At 44.2% G+C, this 21549-nt stretch overlaps 1 protein-coding gene across 1 annotated transcript; it reads right to left on the bottom strand.

The window, feature by feature from the left end:
• Window positions 1-602: 602 nt before the first annotated feature.
• Window positions 603-13062, bottom strand: NHERF1 (NHERF family PDZ scaffold protein 1). The gene is made up of 7 exons (XM_069952261.1): window positions 12743-13062; window positions 7685-7720; window positions 4963-5124; window positions 2927-3080; window positions 2191-2231; window positions 2013-2114; window positions 603-1501 (listed from the first exon to the last, which is right to left on the bottom strand). The coding sequence occupies exons 1-7, from the start codon at window positions 13019-13021 to the stop codon at window positions 1328-1330; spliced, it is 948 nt and encodes a 315-aa protein (XP_069808362.1). The 5' UTR covers window positions 13022-13062; the 3' UTR covers window positions 603-1327.
• Between the last annotated feature and the right edge of the window lie 8487 nt (window positions 13063-21549).

Consider the following 21549-nt stretch of genomic DNA (forward strand, 5'->3'; position numbering starts at 1 on the left):
GGTCTGTAGATCCCAATTCGACGCGCAAGCATTTTTATGTAAGTACTAGAGATGAGCGAACCGGGTTCGGGTTCGAGTCCATCCGAACGATCGGCATTTGATTAGTGGGGGCTGCTGAAGTTGGATAAAGCCCTAGGGTTATCTGGAAACCATGGATACAGCCAATGACTATATCCATGTTTTCCACATAGCCTTAGGGCTTTATCCAACTTCAGCAGCCTCCGCTAATCAAATGCCGAAAGTTCGGGTTCGGATGGACTCGCTAATCTCTAGTAAGTACTAATTTTTATTTGTGTACAGTTTGTTTGATATTGTGACTTAATTTTAAAAGTGATCAAAACGACTGATGTTGTACACATGGACAGCACTTTCTTTTTAATTTTCCCAGCATGTGAAAGTTGGCCTCTTATCCATATGCATGTCCTGCGTAAGTATCAAACACCCCCTCTTCCCAAATCAACCAGAGCACCACTGGTGAGATGTTCCTATTTCTAAGGGACATGGAAGTGAACCAATGTTCTGGCATATATCTCATGTTGTAAAGGATGTATTCATTAATATGTATTTTTACACCAAGGTAACGCAATAATTCAGCACAACTGTTAAAAGTAAAGATATCTGTATTCGGCTACATAGCAAAATATCTGGTTACACAGTCGAACAAACCATTAGAAAAACTTTAACAGACAAAAATCAGTGAATATTGGAAATTCAGCAGGACCTTAAAAAGTCTCTGAAACTAGACTTTCTATCAGAAAGGAGCAGCTTGGAGGCTGCTGACCACAGAAAAACCTTGCTCCAGCCACAAAATGAAAGGCTTGTTCTAATGAGCACTCCGATGCCTAAAAAGACACCAAGGCAGAGTTACCAGCCCAACTTGCCAGTGATGCGACTATGGGGTGGGGAAGAGTCATTGAGCCAAATGGTTTTACCACTGTAGTTTGGGACCAGTGATTGCACGTTGTTTTTGTGTAAACAGAAGAGACATGTGGCCATTTTGATCAATGACTCCAATAGCTGAAATATCAAAACCACCACATTAACCTGTTGCCTGTAGATGCATTTGAAATATAAAACTCAACACTTGCTCCTACATTAGCAAGGATTGTTTCTTCTGCATTCCAACACGGAATCTTGAATTCCAGAAATAAGTGGACGGATTCAAAGGTTAACAAGCATTTTCCTTCACTGACCGACCCCAGAACAGGGGTAATAACCAATCTCTGCAGAAAACAGGAACAGGACGTGTAGAACGTCTAGGATAACTGTTGATTCATATCACAGGAATAGTGCTGGGTGCAGACAAGGGCCAAAGGGTTACTTTGTCTTACAGGCTGCTGAAAACTTCTTTTCTTTTACTCCAGTCCATAGTTGGTGCCTTCTTTTGGGAACGCTTTTGATGGGCTCGCTCCTTAGCTAAAGCCAGTGACATGTTAAGATCAAGGGCTTCAGCATCAGGCACAGGATCAGAGTTGGGTGGTGGACCAGAGTCTGGAATATCCTACAAGAATAATAAATCCAATCTTATATTCACGGATGTTGTTTTTATTTAAAACAAATTCGAGAAAAGCTAACCTAGTTATAGAGAGAAGTAAATTCCTCAAGGGGAAAAAACCTACAGATCATTACAAGGCTAAAGATATGAGACCATACCAGCTTCTGTTGTCTGTATAGGGCTGCAGCAAGATGCAGCTGGTCAAGCTTAGGAGCTCATGTACAGAGAGACATATGGGAGGAGATCAAACATGGTGTAAAGTAAAACTGGCTCAGTTGCCCCTAGCAACCAATCAGATGCCACCTTTCATTTTCCAAAGAGTCTGTAAGGAATAAAAAGCTCATAGTCCTCATGTGTGGCTGTCCCAATATACTGTCCATATGGTGTACACACTAAAGCCTTCCTTTAGGCATACATTTGGAGAGAACACTTGGGGATCCAGCAAGCCAACTGTAGATTACAGTCAACTCTGAACATAAAAATTTGGTCTTAGCAATGATTTAATATCTTACATTACCTTTTGACTCTCATCTGGTGACATATCTATTGGCAAAAGGTCTGGAGAAGACGCAGAGTCTCTAGGAGCATCATTCTCCAAATGTGCATCTGCCATCTCCTCCTGCAAGACAAGACCAATAAAGGGTTAATAATCATACTAGTTAGGGAGATGGAAAATTGAGGACATTGAGCATTACCTTTTCAATGCCTCCATTGGCAACTTTTTCTGGCAAAGGACCTGAAAAAGAAAAAGTTATATTTGCATTAATGCTGCAACTTTTTTTTTTTTTTTTATAATAAACCTTACAGTTTTACACAAACAGTAACAAAAAGATGGAATAAACACAGGGAAAGTGTGACAGGGAAATCATATTGTAGACGGGGGCCGAGTTGTTTAGGAGTTAAAAAAAAATTAATAGAAATTGACAGCATTCCTATGACTCTGCATGTGGCTTAAAATACAGCTGTGTTTAGGTGTTAGTCTCTGTATAGTGATGGGGAAAAGGTGGCACCACGTAAGCAATGGCAAATTAAATCCAAGTAGTTATGGATGATCAGCATGCTTGTACAGCCGCATTTATTCTTCTTGGGATCTGTACAAACATGTAGGGGGATTATTCTGAAGATCCCCATAGTAACCCAAGAGGGAGAAAAGCAATAAAGAGCAAAACAAATCCCTTTCCAGACAACTGAAAAAAAAAGAGCCTGTATTGTGGCAATTATGTCACAGGCTCAAAGATCAGGAAGGGCTCAGATCAAAAGCTCAAAACAAACTGCTACATAAGCAAATTGCTGGACTCCTTCATACAGCCCCCTCATGTAACAGAACATCCAGCTCTGATTCATTCCCTATAATCTGGTTAAGCAGATTGTAGACCGAGGATATTGGGGGGGGGAGCGAGCAGCAATCCCTTACAATCCCATCTCACTCACCTGTCAAGTGTTCCCGTCCAGGTGTCACATGACATTCCTGGAAGTATTTATCCGTCTCTGGATCCACCACAAGCAGAGTTGTTTCATCCCCACCAGCTTTGATGGCATTCACCACATCAGCGTGTTGTTTTCCCAACATGTTTTCTCCATTCACCTGAAAAAAAAAAAAATAAATAAAAAAAAAAACACACACACACGACAACATATTATTACAGTAAGATAGCTGCTTCTTTATCTGTATGTAAAGGAACAGAAAGCGGAAATACATTGCGACATAATGATCTTTCCTGGGTCCAGGAATGCCCAAGACCTGTTTTATAATAAACATGTGCTACTCTGTAAGGCCCCGTTCCCACTGAGCAAAGCTAGCGGAATTCCGCAACGGACTTGTCCGCCGCGGAATGCCGTTAGCCTCCCGCTCATAATGGGAGTCTATGGGAGGCGCGCGCTGCTGCTCTGTACGCGCTGAAGAATGAACATGTTCATTCTTCAGCGCGGACAGGGCAGGAGCGCGCGCCTCCCATAGACTCCCATTATGAGTGGGAGGCTAACGGCATTCCGCGGCGGACAATTCAGTCGCGGAATTCCGCTAGCTTTGCTCAGTGGGAACGGGGCCTAATAATCCATGTTGTATTTGCAACTTGCCAGGGGGTCCAGGCCTCCTGCTGCACAGTAGATTTAACAACAACGGTTTCCAAGATTTCCACAGTTTTACTTCCTGACTGTGAAAAATGTCTTTCGACACACAAATAAACTGTGCAAATTGATCACCACCATTGCTTATTGATAACCACCATTCTGTGCCGCTTCTGTTCCACCCATTATATAACAATCTTCCTCTGATCTTACGTGGAAATGATTTAGAATCCTTTACCACGTAAGCTGATGCCCAAGGTTCTTAACACTTTGAGCACATCCACAGAAGGTTTGTTGGCAGAAGACCACTTGGTCCATCTAGTCTGCCCTTAGATTATTTCCATTCTTATTATATTAGGATAGATATATGCTTATCCCAGGCATGTTTACAATCAGTAGTAGATTCACCAACCACATCTGCTGGAAGTTTGTTCTAAGCATCTACTACTGTTTTGGTAAAGTAATATTTCCTTGTGTCATTTCTAAACTTTCCCCCAACTAACCTCTGATTGTGTCCAATTCAGTTTTTTTTTAATTAAAGACTTTCCTCATGAACCTTACTTAGTCCTGTAACATAAAGGTTTCCCCTTTCCCTTCTTTCCTTCAGACTAGACAGATTTAGATCCTTAAGTCTTTCCTGATCTGTTTTATACCGCCCCCCCCCCCACCACCACCACCCGCTTGCCCTTAACCACCCCATTTATTTGTTTATAAAAGAGGTTATCCTAAATTGGACAAAAAAATAGCAGGTTTTTTTTTTACCTCAAAACAGCATTTCTCTAGTCCTTGCCTCATGTGTGATATTACATACCATTCAATTGAATGAGATGAAGCTGCAAGGCCACATACAAACTGAGAACAAGAGTGGCACTGTTTTTGGAAGAAAGTTTCCAGCCCTGGAAAACCACAAGCATTAAAAATGTCGTCTGCACTAACTTTGACCATTTGAGGTACTGTCACAGAATGGAAGGGCTGCATATTCTCAGCAGTGGACGAGTCACAACATTTGCACAGATATAAAATTAGTGGCAAATCTGTACCAAACCATGTGGACTCTGATGTCAAACTGTAGCTGCAGATTATTAAACCTTGCAAGAAACTCATCAACAATATGGATTTATTGTACGTTAGAGTTCCCTATTGAAGCAAGTGGGGAAAATCTGCACACTATAAAATCCACATTGTGCATCAGTTTCCGCACGGATGTCATGTGGTTTATTTTTTCCACTGCTGATAAATTTTTTAATTTGCCATTCTGCTACATGTAAATCTGCCGCAGAAATTCCACAGCATACCCCTCAGACATGAAAGCTCCCCATTAGTAATATTCAAAAAACGTTATTTTATTGGCTCTTAGAGTGATGGAGGAGATCACACAAGATCATAGAAATTGTCCATACCTCCAATATTCGATCTTTGGGAAGGAGTCCAGACCGTTCAGCAGGGGAGTCAGGATCGACTGCTCGGACATACTGCCCTGGATGACTCTTGTCACTGTGCAGATTGAATCCATACCCACCAGAGTGTTTCTTCATTGTACACAGCCTGGGACGTCTTTCACTCTGAAAAGAGAAACTTATATCCAATACCATCCACACTAGTGCTTATTTGTCAAGGTTGTCACCTAACATTCTGGAAAGTCTTACGCACCTCCCAAGCAAACAAGATTACGAAGGTACAGTCCTTTAAAAGGCACACCCTCAATGCTATACTTGGATCACTTCCATTATACACGGTATGGAGACTCAAACTACACCATCCATAACCCTCTCTGCCAGATAAATCAATTCTCTCCTCACACTAGTGGCCAATGATAGTTACAGGAGGGCACTAGATTTCTAATGAAAGGACACTGGTCCAGGGGTTTATTCTGATTGCCATATTTGTAGTCAGGAAGCAAAAGGTTTTTTTTACCATCTGGCTTGGACTGGGTTCACACTACTTTTTTGCATTCCTTTAACTGTTTTGTGCAAAAAAAAAAAAAAACACGACTGGAAAAAACGGAAGTGTGTGCACCCGGTTTGATCCGTTTTTCCATTGAATTCCATTATAAAAAAATTATTATGTTTTTTTAACGGACACAAAAATGAGATTGACTACATACGTTTTTGTGTAAGTTAAAAAGCAGAACAGAAGCATTATTTTGCCTCCAACCTACACAGCAAACAAATAGGATGCAGGAGGAGGACTGGGTTTAGCAGTTACTTGGCAGTGCAACAAGAGGAAGTGCTGAAGCCACCAAGACGGCGACAGGCTGCTGAGAGGGTGGAAAATGTGAAGCCGCAGCACATGCACAGTAAAGCATTAACTGTGCATGCACAAGTCGAATGCAGAAAACCCTCAACAGTTCTAGTATAACGCCTTTGTATTAGATAAAAGTAAAGGGATTCATGTGCCCATTTACTGCAATGGATCTTCCAAATGTATTTATTCAGTTCAATGAGACTGTAGTTGCAGACTAATCCTACAGCTGTAAAGAGAACAGTAAAGTACAGTACATTTTCTTTCAAATCAACTGTCCACAGTGCCAGAGATTTACTTCTATTAAGTACTGGAAGTTTTTTTTTTTTTTTTTTTTTTAATCAGCTGCTGTGTGTCCTGCTGGAAGTGGTGTATTCTCTCTAGTCTGACAGTGCTCACTGCTGCCACCTCTGTCCATGTCAGGAACTGTCCAGGGCAGCAGCAAATCCTCATAGAAAACTTCTCCTGCTCTCTAGATTGGAAAGAATACCACTTCCTGCAGGACATACAGCAGCTGATAAAAAAAAAACAGTGTCAAGGGTTTCAGTACTTAATAGAAGTAAATTACAAATCTCTGACATCAGCTGACTTGAAAGAAAATCTTTAGTGAACAACCCCTTTAAAGTGTACCTGTCATTTCAAAAAAATACTTTTGACATGTATGGGTCTGAACACTAAGACCTGGATCAGAAGACTGTACTACAGAGCGTCCTCTTCCCACTCTGTCTCTGACGTGTCAAAAGTTTCTTTGATCTCACAGTGACACTTAAGGGGTACTCCGGGCTGGGGGGCTTTTTTGCCTATGGCCAGGGAGAAGGTGGATGAGGGCAATGACATCCCCTTACCTCGCCGGTTCTATCGCCGTGTCCCGGATCGAACCGCTCCAGTCCGCGCTGCCCAACCACTTACTGGTCTCTGCAGGGGCTTCAGCTGTGACGTTTCAAGTCCGCTCAGCCACTCAGTGCCAGAGGCAGCACCCCACCCCTGCCACCAACTGGCTGAGCGGACTTGAAATGTCATGTCTGAAGCCCGTGTCAGAGACCAGGAAGCGGCCGGGCAGCGTGGACTGGAGAAGCGCGATGCAGGACACAACGCTGGAACCGGGAGGTAAGGGGACGTCATTGCCCTAATCCACCTCCTCCCCAGCCATAGGCAAAAAAGCCCCCCAGCCCGGAGTACCCCTTTAAGGGTCATCACAGCCTATTAAATCCTTGCCCTTACAAACACCTGCTATATCAGGGCGTCACAGGTCCCATAGTGAAGGTGCTTTCTGCATCTGCTTTGTTTCAGTTTGCTCCCTTCTACTTTGGTTGCCTATCTTGCTTCTGACCCTGGGCTGACTCCCTAAAGTGCCCGTCTTAACCAGTTTCAAGCCACACACATACACAGGCATTCCAAAACATCAATCAGCATCCAGATAAATCTCTTGCTCATGGTTGCCATGCAATAGTGTTTCTTCTTCTGGAGGGGCCAGCCGCCATCCACACTGGGACAACTCCCAAAGGTAGCAGTCCCCTGCAGCAAAGACCATCACAGAAGAGGATTAAAGGGCGAAAAGCAGGGGGGCACCAAGACAAGACCCTTGTGGATGACACAGCAGGTCCACACCCTTTGCTTGTTACCCTAACCACCAACCTATTGTAAGGTTTTCTTACATATGAACTTTGATCCTAGTCTGTCTATAGAAGGTCAATAAATGTAACTAGCAGTATACAACATGTCTGAACTCTTAACCCTTTAGCACACTTCTCATTTTGCTGCAAGAACTATCACTTGTGGATAGTAATAGTCCACAATATACATCCTTACTCAAGCTCCTTCATATACCCAAGACAGTCAGTAATAGCAGAACACTATTATACTATATTATATCATACTCACCATCTCGGGGACAGATGCTGTTGGCTGTTCCACAACCTAGAAACAGAAAACAGTATTTAAAGCTATTGTGAGCAAAACTCCATGAGCTCTATGCATTCTGCCTTCATTAAAGCAACTTATTATATTTTGCCATCAGGTGCAGTGGCCCCTAAAAAAAAAAAAAAAAAAAAAATCCCAAAAGCCCTCATTGTGCATTGTGAGGCAGGCCGAGCGTTTATTGTAACAAAGCAGCAGCCCTGCTCCATACTCAGACAGATCAGCCAGACTCATTTACACATTCCTCCATCTCTGATACAAGACCTTACAGAGACTGTTTAAGCAGATGCAAATGCTCCAATGACTATGGCTAAAATACTGTATTCATGTATTCAAGAAGTTATCCCGAGAATGTTCTGTGAGCAAGACCGGAAGAAGAGATCCCATCTTCCCCTGCATAGTGCATTACTGTGTATATATACAGTACGGCACCATAAAAGATCCATCTTCCCCTGCATAGTGCGTTACTGTGTGTATATACAGTACGGCACCATAAGAGATCCATCTTCCCCTGCATAGTGCATTACTGTGTGTATATACACAATACTGCACCATAAGAGAGCCCATCCTCCCCTGTATAGTGCATCACTGTGTGTATATACACAATACTGCACCATAAGAGAGCCCATCCTCCCCTGTATAGTGCATCACTGTGTATATACAGTACGGCACCATAAGAGATCCCATCTTCTCCTGTACAGTGCATTACTGTGTGTATATACAGTACAGCACCATAAGAGATCCCATATTCCTCTGTATAGTGCATCAGTATGTAGATCTGTACAGTATCAAACATGTGAGAACTAAGGTCAGAAGGTCAATGTCTCCAAAAATATCTAAAAAGTGCCACAATGTGTTGTGTCTACTTTCACAAGCAGATCAGCCTTAGTGCCTATTTTACCCACATATACCAGCTTTCTCCTGATGGTCCCACCCACAAAACACTTTTTTTCTACATACAGCACATCCATAGAATTGAAAGGGAAACTGCAACAACATTCTACTTCTACCCATCCGAAGTCAAGTGAATTCCAGATCTCATGACTTCCTGGTGGAAGCTCAGAGGATGTGGGAAACCTCTTCTACAGGAAGAAAATGCACAGTCTACAATCTACAGGGCTAGAAATTCTCTCAGTGACCACAGATCATTCATGGAGATCCGCTGTGTTGTGACTAGTGGCTCTCAATGGGCGCAGCTAGAAGCCAAATTTATTTATACCGTTTTCTATAGCGTCCAATGTGCCGAATGATTTGGTTCAAAATAAACATGGTGACAAATGAACAATCTGCTAAGACTACATGATTTCTTGTTGGGAAGTAACGTCTCATTACAACATTTAGAACCTGTATTTCACCACCTTTAGACTCCTTTATTCCTTCCTAATTTCAGTACATACAACCATGAATTAGTAAATGACTTTTTTTGGACTCTACCATTGTATATACGCCGGTCTAAGTTGTGACACTTTCACATTAAACATCCCTAGACGCAGTGGTCGTGCAGCTTCTAGGGATGCACCGTTAACTTTGATGTTCTGCCCGATCCCTGTTGAAGTGAACAGAATGTAGAAGCAGGAACTGTCATCATACTGCTCCTACATTAAATTTCATAGGCTGCCAGAACTTCATGCCTGCAGCCTATAGGACGTGATCTCTCCAGCAGACACAATGATGTGACGTCATCATGTCTGTCCAGCATGGTGCACAGCAGGTGGGGCGCTTAATAGTATGAGTGGCACAGCATGGAGGAAATTATTACTATAGAGGCCACAGCAGAGGGGCATTATTACTATGAGGGGCACAGCATGGGGACATTATTACTATTAAGACAACAGCAGGGGGGGGGCGGAGTCATTTTTATTATGAGGGGCATAATAGGGCCACTATTACTATGCGGTTCAGGGAAGAAACAGAGTGCTGCACCTCACACCTATGGCTGATACTAGTGCCGCTAGGCTAAATAAAAAACACATCAGAATTTTGTGTATGAATTGATCAAGCCATACTGCCCCATGTACCTCGTGCCGGTATCTGATACACATGGGTCCCTACACTAAGTCCACACCGTGCCAGTCAGTGGCCACCAACCCCGCAGGCGTGCACAGTCAGGGAACGGGGGCCATGGGACGGCCCTGCGACCCCCATGCCACAGGACCAGACCCAAAAACACCACACCAGAACCCGGCCAGCACCGCCGGCGGAGAAGGTCGCCCCCAAACAGCACAAGTCTGGATGAGGTATTGCACTCACCATAGCTGCTACAGACAGAATGGGAAAAAACAGGAGGGATTAAAACCATGTGCACTCAGGTGTCTCCTGCTAATTGCGGTCATGTGGGTCTCACCAGGAGGAGTGCAAAACACGGATGAAAAGAGAGAAACAAAATGCAGTTCAGGGAAGAAACAGAGTGCTGCACCTCACACCTATGGCTGATACTAGTGCCTCTAGGCTAAATAAAAAACACATCAGAATTTTGTGTATGAATTGATCAAGCCATACTGCCCCATGTACCTCGTGCCGGTATCTGATACACATGGGTCCCTACACTAAGGCCACTATTACTATATTGAGGGCACATTAGGGGGCATTATTACTATGGAATGCATAGCAGAGGCCATTATTTCTATATTGATGGCACACCAGAGGGCACTATTATTATATAGGTGCACATCAGGAGGCATTATTTCTATACTGAGGGCAAGCAGGAGGTATTATTGTATGAGGGGCCCAGCAGGGGACATTATTAGTATATGGGGCACAGCAGGGGATCCTACATACAGGGGGCAACCCACATACCTACTCGCTTTACTGCAGATAACAATAAACAGTGCAGTTACTACAGTTTGGGAGCCTATAAGAGGGAGAAATGAAAGAAGGTTGCTAGAAATGTGCGGAGCCTAAGATGTTTGTCTGGCAGGTTCTGAAGAGAGGAATTGTAGCTGGAAGAAATCATCATGGGGATCTGGGCCAGATGGAGAGGAAAAGGGAAAGTGATGCCTTAGATGAAAGACGTCACCTGTGAGTCACTGAATGCTGTTTTTGTAGAACATTATTTCATAGGAGTGTCGCGAGCTAAATTTTTTATCCGAAGGGTGCCCCAAGTTGTAAAAAGGTTGGGAAGGCCTTCAAGGATGCATTGAAGACTTCCAGACTGTGGGCCAGACATCTTCCAGACATCTGGTCACATGGGCACCAGGTGGATTTGAATGGTGGAGCACCAGAACAAAAAAAAAAAAAAAAAAAAAAAAAAAAGGACTATAAGGAGTTTTCCAGTTAAATACTATTAATTGCCTATCTGCAGGATGGGTTATCTAAAGTTGATTGTTGGGGTGCCACTACACAACAGAACAGCATGGGGCAGAAGCAGTACATTTTGTACCCCATATACTGACAATGCAATGTTACTTCATTTTCATCTCCAATTCCCTTCAACAGGTTGTGCCACCCAATACAGTACGGTAGTGTGGGTACTGAACAGCTTACTGGCAATGGTAGTGCGTTTCAGCACTCCGACAGTCATTCACTGAGAGCCTATCCTGCTGATAGACCATTAAAAGGGGTATTCTCATCTCAACTAAGATAGTTAATCTCGTGTGTGTGTGTGTGTGTGTATATATATATATATATATATATATATATATATATATATATATATATATATATATATATATATATATATATATATACACACACACACACACACATACACATACACACACATACACACACACACACACACTATATTTTTATGAATCTACACTATATCTAGCTATACACCAGCCTAACCACTGCTTTTAGAGCAGAGTAATGGCTGGTAACCTAGACAACAAACTGCCAACACTGGGAGGGAAAGAGCAGCACATAAGGAGAAGGGGGTATTTAAAGGGGTTATCCAGCGCTACAAAAACATGGCCACTTTTCCTCCTACTGTTATCTCCAGTTCAGGTGCGGTTTGCAGTTAAGCTCCATTTATTTCAATGGAACTGAGTTTCAAAACCCCACCCAAACTGGAGACAACAGTAGGGGGAAAGTGGCCATGTTTTTGTAGCGCTGGATAACCCCTTTAACCTACAAGGATAACTATATTAGCTGAGATAAGAATACACTTTAATATCACTGGGAACCTAAACACGACTTCATGGATATCTTCCTCCCGAACATAAGATACAATATGTCTTTATGATTTCTGTGCTGGCACTTCAGTCTATACAATACAGAGTAAATGGGGCGTTCATTGTGTAACGGTGGCACCAAGCAACTACACGAACTGTCGCTACTACACAATGACTGCCAAATGGCTTCCACTGCAGTTCATGGTGTTGTGCAGGTCAACACACAGCCGACTGGCACAGAGCGCTGGGTCCTGGCACCCTGTCGATCAGCAGTCGATGACCTATTCGGTGGGTAGGCCATCAGTCATACAAGCCCGAAAAAAACCTTTAAGCCGTTATTTACCTAGAGTCTTGTAATCTCATTCCACATCACGAGATCCACCCTGACTGGGATGACGTACGTATTCCCGGTGTACTGCTTTCTTATCTTTTGGCGCTGCTGTAACTGTTTGATCCATTGTATAAACTTGCTACGTTATCTGTGCACTGGGGCGGTAATATACCATATACTGTCACACAGCTACAGGGAAGGTGGCGGACAGTCCTAGCTCTCATCTCTTATATTGCAGAGGTCAGTGCAATATGTCGCACTTCCTGCAAGGACAAAAAACACGCCCCCTTTCACAAATACTAATAAAACATTATTTGTATAAGAAAAAGTGGCGGAGACCGTCTTACATCCAGGGTTAGAGCGACTTTTACAAATTACACAATATGACCTCAAAACCTGCAAGACCTAAGGATTTATACACAGTACTAAGTACCTTCAGACAACTTTAACACTGCCTAGATAAGGAGAGAGGTTGCAAAGTTGCAGGGGGTGCCTGATGTAGAGCAGCATTAGACATCTGGCAGTGCAGGTGTGACGTCACTGTGAGGTAAGCAGACCCCAGTATACATATATACACACCTGAGGCGTCTCCTGACCCTTCTCGGCTCCTTCCACCTCCAGGATCAGCTTATCGGTGGCCGCCCGGATTTTGCCGACCACCTGCTGGTGGCTGAGTTCTCTCACATCCTCCCCACACACCCGGATCAGCCGATCCCCCGCCCGGAGCCCTGACTTCTCGGCAGCCGAGCCCGGCTCCACAAGTCTTACGAACTGCCCCGGCCGGCTCTTCTCACTGTGCAGATGGAAGCCGAAGCCCGAGGGAGTCTTCTCCAGAACGCACGTCCGTTCCGGGGCCATTCTCCTCCCGTTACCTTACGTTCTAATGTCCCGAAACTCTCGGAGAACGTCACTTATAACAGCGGCGAGACAACTGCCCTGACTGACAGCGAGCCGCACCAATCATCGGGCGGCCTGAACTCATGGCGCCTTCTTATTGGATGAGAAAGTCAAAAGTAAAGCGATCATGCAAATGAAGGAAAGTGTGAGCCGCACCCACTTCTTGTTTAATCGCAGAAAATCACTCACATGACCCTGATTATAACACGGGACCACGTGACCGCAGAGCGCAAACGGTTCTGTGGCTGACCCTGTCCTCGCCCGCTGCACGACCGCCCTGTGGTGACCGGGAGGAATGTGGCCAGTGCTCCCTGATAGCATCCTCCTCAGACAAGCAACAAGCTATACAGCTTCAACATTATGTAGTGAGAAACTAAAGAAAAGTCTGGCAACCTCCCATAATACCTCCTACTGTCTGCATTATAATCATACCAAGGAATAGTTCTGTCATATGTATACATTATACAGGTACCACACAGTGCACAAGGAATAGTGCTGTCATATGTATACATTATACAGGTACCACACAGTGCACAAGGAATAGTGCCATCATATGTATACATTATACTGGTACCCTACAATACACAAGGAATAGTGCTGTCATATGTATACATTATACAGGTACCATACAGTGCACAAGGAATAGTGCCGTCATATGTATACATTATACTGGTACCCTACAATACACAAGGAATAGTGCCGTCATATGTATACATTATACTGGTACCCTACAATACACAAGGAATAGTGCTGTCATATGTATACATTATACAGGTACCACACAGTGCACAAGGAATAGTGCTGTCATATGTATACATTATACAGGTACCACACAGTGCACAAGGAATAGTGCTGTCATATGTATACATTATACTGGTACCATACAATGCACAAGGAATAGTGCCGTCATATGTATACATTATACAGGTACCATACAGTGCACAAGGAATAGTGCCGTCATATGTATACATTATACAGGTATCACACAGTGCACAAGGAATAGTGCCGTCATATGTGTACATTATACAGGTACCATACAGTGCACAAGGAATAGTGCCGTCATATGTATACATTATACTGGTACCATACAATGCACAAGGAATAGTGCCGTCATATGTATACATTATACAGGTACCACACAGTGCACAAGGAATAGTGCTGTCATATGTGTACATTATACAGGTACCACACAGTGCACAAGGAATAGTGCCGTCATATGTATACATTATACTGGTACCATACAATGCACAAGGAATAGTGCCGTCATATGTATACATTATACAGGTACCATACAGTGCACAAGAAATAGTGCAGTCATATGTATACATTATACAGGTATCACACAGTGCACAAGGAATAGTGCCGTCATATGTATACATTATACAGGTACCATACAGTGCACAAGGAATAGTGCCGTCATATGTATACATTATACAGGTACCACACAGTGCACAAGGAATAGTGCCGTCATACATGTACATTTTACAGGTACCATACAGTGCACAGGGAATAGTGCCGTCATATGTGTACGTTATACAGGTACCATACAGTGCACAAGGAATAGTGCCGTCATATGTATACATTATACAGGTACCACACAGTGCACATGGAATAGTGCGGTCATATGTATACATTATACAGGTACCACACAGTGCACAAGGAATAGTGCCGTCATATGTGTACATTATACAGGTACCACACAGTGCACAAGGAATAGTGCCGTCATATGTATACATTATACAGGTACCACACAGTGCACAAGGAATAGTGCCGTCATACATGTACATTTTACAGGTACCATACAGTGCACAGGGAATAGTGCCGTCATATGTGTACATTATACAGGTACCATACAGTGCACAAGGAATAGTGCCGTCATATGTATACATTATACAGGTACCATACAGTGCACAAGGAATAGTGCCATCATATGTATACATTATACAGGTACCATACAGTGCACAAGGAATAGTGCCGTCATATGTGTACGTTATACAGGTACCACACAGTGCACACGGAATAGTGCCGTCATGTGTATACATTATACAGGTACCATACAGTGCACAAGGAATAGTGCCGTCATATGTGTACGTTATACAGGTACCACACAGTGCACAAGGAATAGTGTGGTCATATATATACATTTTACAGGTACCACACAGTGCACATGGAATAGTTCCGTCATATGTGTGCATTATACAGGTACCACACAATGCACAAGGAATAGTTCCGTCATATGTATACATTATGCAAGTGCACAAGGAATAGTGCCTTCATACATGTACATTATACAGGTACCATACAGTGCACAGGGAATAGTGCCGTCATATGTGTACGTTATACAGGTACCACACAATGCACAAGGAATAGTGCTGTCATATGTATACATTATACAGGTACCATACAGTGCACAAGGAATAGTGCCGTCATATGTGTACATTATACAGGTACCACACAGTGCACAAGGAATAGTGCCGCCATATGTATACATTATACAGGTACCACACAGTGCACAAGAAATAGTGCCGTCATATGTGTGTATTATACAGGTACCACACAAAGCACAAAGAATAGTGCCGTCATATGTATACATTATGCAAGTACCATACAGTGCACGAGGAATAGTGCCGTCATATGTATACATTATGCAAGTACCATACAGTGCATGAGGAATAGTGGCGTCATATGTGTGCATTATACAGGTACCACATAGTTCACAAGGAATAGTGCCGTCATTTGTGTACATTATACAGGTACCATACACTGCACATTGAATAGTGCCGTCATATGTCTACATTATACACATTCCATACACTGCACAAGGGATAGTGCCCTCATATGTCTATATCATACAGGTTCCATACAATGCACAAGAAATAGTGCTGTCATATGTCTACATTATACAGGTACCATACACTGCACAAGTAATAGTGCTGCCATATGTCTACATTATACAGGTACCCTACAATGCACAAGTAATAGTGCTGCCATATGTCTACAATATACAGGTACCCTACAGTGCACAAGTAATAGTGCTGCCATATGTCTATATTATACAGGTACCACACAGTGCACAAGGAATAGTGCTGTCATATGTCTAGATGATACAGGTACCACACAAGGAATAGTGCTATTGAAAGTGTTGTCTGGGTTTTTCCCAGTGGATCACGTGCATCCTGTAATAGTGATGCACAGCTGATGACTGATAAACTGTATATATTACATATTTTACCTCTCCACAGCCCCCGGTGTTCTTCTGCCATCTGCTCACTTCCTGGAGCCGCCAGTGTAGCTTCAGAGCTGTCTCTGAACTGACAGGGCGCTCAGCCAATCACTGGCCACAGTAATGTATACAGTTTAAAGGCAAGGACTGCACAGACATTACCACCTATGTCTGTGCAGCCCTTGCTAAATGATTATTGAGCCATGTAATAGGCTCAGTAAGCCAGTGCCGAATTAGTAGACTAGCACTCACAGAAGGCATGAGGCTGTCTTATACGGCCCCTACTGTAAGACTGTGCGCTAAGTTTCCCCCAATGTCCTTACGTGCTACTCATCCCTGTAGTAGGGGACACTCTTTACAACAATTGAATACAAAGAAAGTTGAAGTAGCAACTTTGCCTTTATCTGTACACTAATAACACATACACTGTGCTGGAGGTGATTATTAGGGTTCTATACAAAACTGTGCTGGGGCAGTTCACCTGTTTTTGTCTTTACACCACCTTACTGCGCACCGCATCTAAATCACTGTCATAAAGGCTGAAGTAGCTTTCAAAGCTACTATGGCCCCAACCAGGCCTCGTATCTATCCTGCTACCCCTAGTACCACTCTACCTACAATACCTTTAAGGATCACTGTCAAGTCCAGTAACCCTGAATTACAATAAGCAAAATCCAAAGGAAAAAGAGAATGGAGAGGGCACTCACCATAAAATTCTTCTTTATTCAGTCCAAAAACATAAAAACAGGCAGAGTGTGTAGCAGTCGGCGGGGACGCCTGACAATCACAGGAGGGGTGTGACAGTTTCACGCGGGTTTGGCGGGTTGTTTCAGGACTAGAAAATATTACTGAACGTGTGAATAAGGCCTCAGGCATTAGGCAAGAAGTCAGTGTCAGCAGTCAAAAAGTCTAATGTCCCAACACTACCCTGAGAAAGCACATATGTGAAACACGCATGGTGGCTGTAATCTGCAGACATGGGTAAGACCACTGTATTACTTATATTACTGTGATGCCTGAATAGTGAACCTTTAGAGTGCTAGAGGTAGCAACATAGATTTACAGAGAAAGATATCCAGTTGAAGAACATATACCAGAAACCTATTTTTGATCGATGCTCTAGTCTAAGCCAACAAACTATCCTGAAGCACTTTACAATACAGAGGGGGAATGCAAAGACAAAAATAAAGGGAAACTGAGAGCACGGATATGCATATATCTATCTGCCAGTTTCCCATTGCCGATCACAAGAGCAGTGCACACGTACCTTCCGCGCTGCTCTGTGATTCGGCATGTTCCTTAAAAATGATCCTTATCATATGTTGACAATGATTGACAGATGAAAGAGAAGGGTGGTGGCCTGAACATACAGAAAAGAGAGCGGAGTGGGCAGAAGCTGTGCAGGGCAGGCACAGACAGAGTCATAGACACACCACTGATAGGACCCACCAGTAGTGGATTACAATAGGGGCGTTTCGGGCGGTAGCCCGGGGCCCTGAGCTCCTGGGGGGCCCATGACCCCCCAAAAAGACTTTTATTTTCAGTGGTGTACTGTCTCCTGGCTACACTTCCGCCATAATTTACAAAAATCACAGTTTTTTTATGGCGATTTTGCACAAATCAGGACATCATGACATTATCTGTCCTGTACTATGAACGCCAGGTTAGTGCTGCCATAGTTACAGTGGGGTGGGGGGGGCAGGCTTGGGGAACAGCCCGGGGCCTATGGTAAAGTTAATCCGCCCCTGGGACCCACGCACACAGAGCGAAAGAAGAGGAAATTCCGAGCAGAGCCCGCACTGTGGATTCTGCTTGAAACTGTCCCTATGCTTTAATAGGATATCGCGTGCGCCTCCGCTCAAAGAATTGACATGTCAATTCTTTGGGCAGAGAGTGGCAGCGCACAAGAAATCCCATTGAAGCAATGAGACAGGCGCGACGCAAACTCCATTAGGAATTTCCTCTTTTGCTAGGTGCACAGGCTCCTAGGATAAAGGTGAGTAAGCAGCGCAGAAGGTACGTGTGCACTGCTCTTGTGATTGGCAATGGGAAACTAGCAGCACAGATATATGCATATCCATGCTCTCAGTTTACCTTTAAATGTCATTTCAAGCAGTGAGGTCCCCACTCCTTAGATTTTGTAATCTATGATGAAAAGGGGTGAGACAAAGAGAGGAGAGGGCTTTATTTGTACACAGGTGAAGCTATCTTTTATATATCAGGTTGTGCACACAAAGTCTGCCACCAGCCAGTCTCTGGGTTTCTATATATTCCGCCCACCCACCCCTTGTAACCATCTGCACATATTTACATAAATAAAGAGCCTCACCAGCTGCTATACTAATACAAAATTATGTTACAAAATTACCAGTTTTACTAACACTTAGTAAATTGACCTCATGTATACATTTTTTGGGGCAAATTAATATTTGGTCGCCATGTAAATAAGAGAGCACAAAGTAGGCAGCAACAATATAAGGGAACTGACTTCAGTTTGTTATAAGATCAGTTAAAGGGAACCAATCACCCCGAAAATCAATGTAAAGACAAGGATATGTGCTGATAGATCACCCAGCACACTTCCCAAATATGCCCCTGTAACCTCTGTGCCCCCCTCAATGAGACAGTAATCTTACTTTCTTCTTGTCACGCGCTGTATGTAAATTTTTGCTAACTAGTCCGGGTGGGCGTATGTAGTCCTGGTGGGCGTATGTAGTCACGGTCCGTGGGCGTATCTACTCACGGTCCGGGGGCGTATGTAGTCGCGGTCTTCGGCTGTAATCACGCCCAGAGGGGCGTGATTCGGCGGCTTGCGGTCCAGTGACGTCATCCGGCGGCTTGCGTTCCGCGTCGCGGCCGCGCCGACGTGTTCGGGAACCCGCGCATGCGCAGTACGTCAGCGTCGTCTCCCGCCGTACTGCGCATGCGCGGGTTCCCGAACACGTCGGCGCGGCCGCGACGCGGAACGCAAGCCGCCGGATGACGTCACTGGACCGCAAGCCGCCGAATCACACCCCTCTGGGCGTGATTACAGCCGAAGACCGCGACTACATACGCCCCCGGACCGTGAGTAGATACGCCCACGGACCGTGACTACATACGCCCACCAGGACTACATACGCCCACCCGGACTAGTTAGCAAAAATTTACATACAGCGCGTGACAAGAACAAAGTAAGATTACTGTCTCATTGAGGGGGGCACAGAGGTTACAGGGGCATATTTGGGAAGTGTGCTGGGTGATCTATCAGCACATATCCTTGTCTTTACATTGATTTTCGGGGTGATTGGTTCCCTTTAAAGGGAATCTAGCAGTAAGTTAGACAGATATAAACTGCTCATAGATTGTAATAGAGCAAGGGACAGGGAGTACATTGGCGATACCTTTATTTAGGATCCGCTGCACCATTATTGATAAATCTTTCTCTATCTCAGTATGTAAATGAGGCAGTTCAGTGCACTGGGGTTGGACCTGTAGACCTCAGTGCACTGATCCGTCTGCCGGCTTCTGCAGTAAGGAAACACAGAAAGACCCAGCAGAGGCCATCTGGGACAGGGATACCCTTTAGGTGAGCCAGGCACAGGTGTAGACATCAGGGGTAGAAGTGCTATAATAGCACTGCTACACCTGATGTCTATGTGTTGTACGCTCGACCGGCCACTTGCTAGGTGGTAATGTGTGACGCCACTTCTATGGTGGTTGTTCGGAATACAGCTCGACCAGATGTTGGGTTGTTGTGACGCCAGTACCGGTTGGGCACACAGGTATGCTGGCACGCCCGCTTCTGTTTTAAAGGGGCTGGCTATATCCTTTCCCCTGTGGTCAGTGACCTGCCGGGATGTGAGGGGGTCCCTTGGGTGCCTATCACGGTGGTCCTGAGTGGAGTTATGACCCACCCGGACTATTGGTACTGCCACCCACAGAAAGGGAAGATGACCCAAGGGGAAGCAATGGCTGTGTAGGTGCTTAGAGAATAACCACTGAGTCCAGTTAAAATAAATAAACTCTTCTTTACTGTAGGAAGACTCAATACAGTAATATATATTAAGATCTTGACTTGATAATATCTTTAGTAACTTGAACTGAGCTGAGAAGTTGAGACAGAAAGATACAGTCGTGCCAACTGAGTTGCATGCTGAGAGGTAGTAGAAGTTCTAAAAAGTAGAGAGGAGAATGTGGAGAGAGTCCCAACCCAGGGTAGAACTGTGCTCTGCCGGAACTTTAGAAGGAGGATAAGTAGAATACTTGAGAGTAGAGAGAATACTGGTGCCCATGTTTTGACTCTTTGGTCTTTGCACCACCTGTTGCCCACCAGTGTCGGGCAATTTGTCCTAGAGGGTGACACAAGCCCCAGTCCTTGTTACCTAGGATGAGCAGAGTGGTCAGAATTTTCCGATTACACCCGGGCTGCGAGATATATGTAGGCTTCTAGCAACTTTGCTCTACCTGGATCAGTTCCTTTCTTCTGCTGGATACTGTCCTGCTCTTTTAGACTGGTTCTCAGCGTGGGTTGGGGTGATCCCTGACTTGTCCTCTCTAAGAGTGCGTTCAACATAGTGTGTGGAAGTGCTGCTTTCAAGAAAAAGTGCTAAGGTGTCTCTAAGGTGTGCATCTGTTCACTACAGAGACCTAAGTAAGACTCTCCACAAGAGCCTGGGCCCTTCTTGGCTACTACAGGGACTAATCTGGCTTGCGTCCTTCCTTTACAAAAGCCAGAGTAAGACTCACTAAGGTTTGGCTACACTTCCTCTCCCCATGTGACTTCCTTCTACAGCAATTATAAGGTGTGCTGTGAGTGGGTGAGAAGAGAGTGCAAAAGAAAGAGAAGGATAAGGATAGGAGGAAAAGAGAAAGAACTCCCATTGGTGCACAGATCCTAAAACAATAACCCTTTAGTTACGTCCAGCCATACAATACCTAGGTACATATTACACATAACAGCCATATCTAGTAGCAAAACGTGGGTACTACTTCATTACCACTTCTACTTTAGAGTATAGGCTTTTGCGAAGGGTGTAAACACTAGAAACACCCGTGGTGGGACACCACATCTATACCTGTGCCTGGCTTACTTGAAGGGTATCCCTGTCCCAGATGGCCTCTGCTGGCTCTTTTTGTGTTTCCTAATTGCTTCATTCCTTGGTGTGGCAGTGAATGACCCGAAGCTGGCAGCAGTGTTATTGGAGCGATTGATAGAGTTGTGCCTACCGTTTGCACAACTCATCCAGGTGAGCATACACTTGTTCACCTTATCCTCACTCCCTTT

The sequence above is a fragment of the Dendropsophus ebraccatus genome, chromosome 14, assembly GCF_027789765.1.
Source record: "Dendropsophus ebraccatus isolate aDenEbr1 chromosome 14, aDenEbr1.pat, whole genome shotgun sequence".
Taxonomy (NCBI): domain Eukaryota; kingdom Metazoa; phylum Chordata; class Amphibia; order Anura; family Hylidae; genus Dendropsophus; species Dendropsophus ebraccatus.

What these genes read in the sequence shown, in the direction of transcription:
- NHERF1 (XM_069952261.1), bottom strand. Translation starts at nt 13,021, where the DNA reads ATGGCCCCGGAACGGACGTGCGTTCTGGAGAAGACTCCCTCGGGCTTC. An exon ending in AGGGTCAGGAGACGCCTCAG is followed by an intron (nt 7,721 to 12,742) that starts GTGTGTATATAT and finishes TTCTGTTTCTAG; the next exon opens with GTTGTGGAACAGCCAACAGC. An exon ending in CCAATGGAGGCATTGAAAAG is followed by an intron (nt 2,115 to 2,190) that starts GTAATGCTCAAT and finishes CTTGTCTTGCAG; the next exon opens with GAGGAGATGGCAGATGCACA.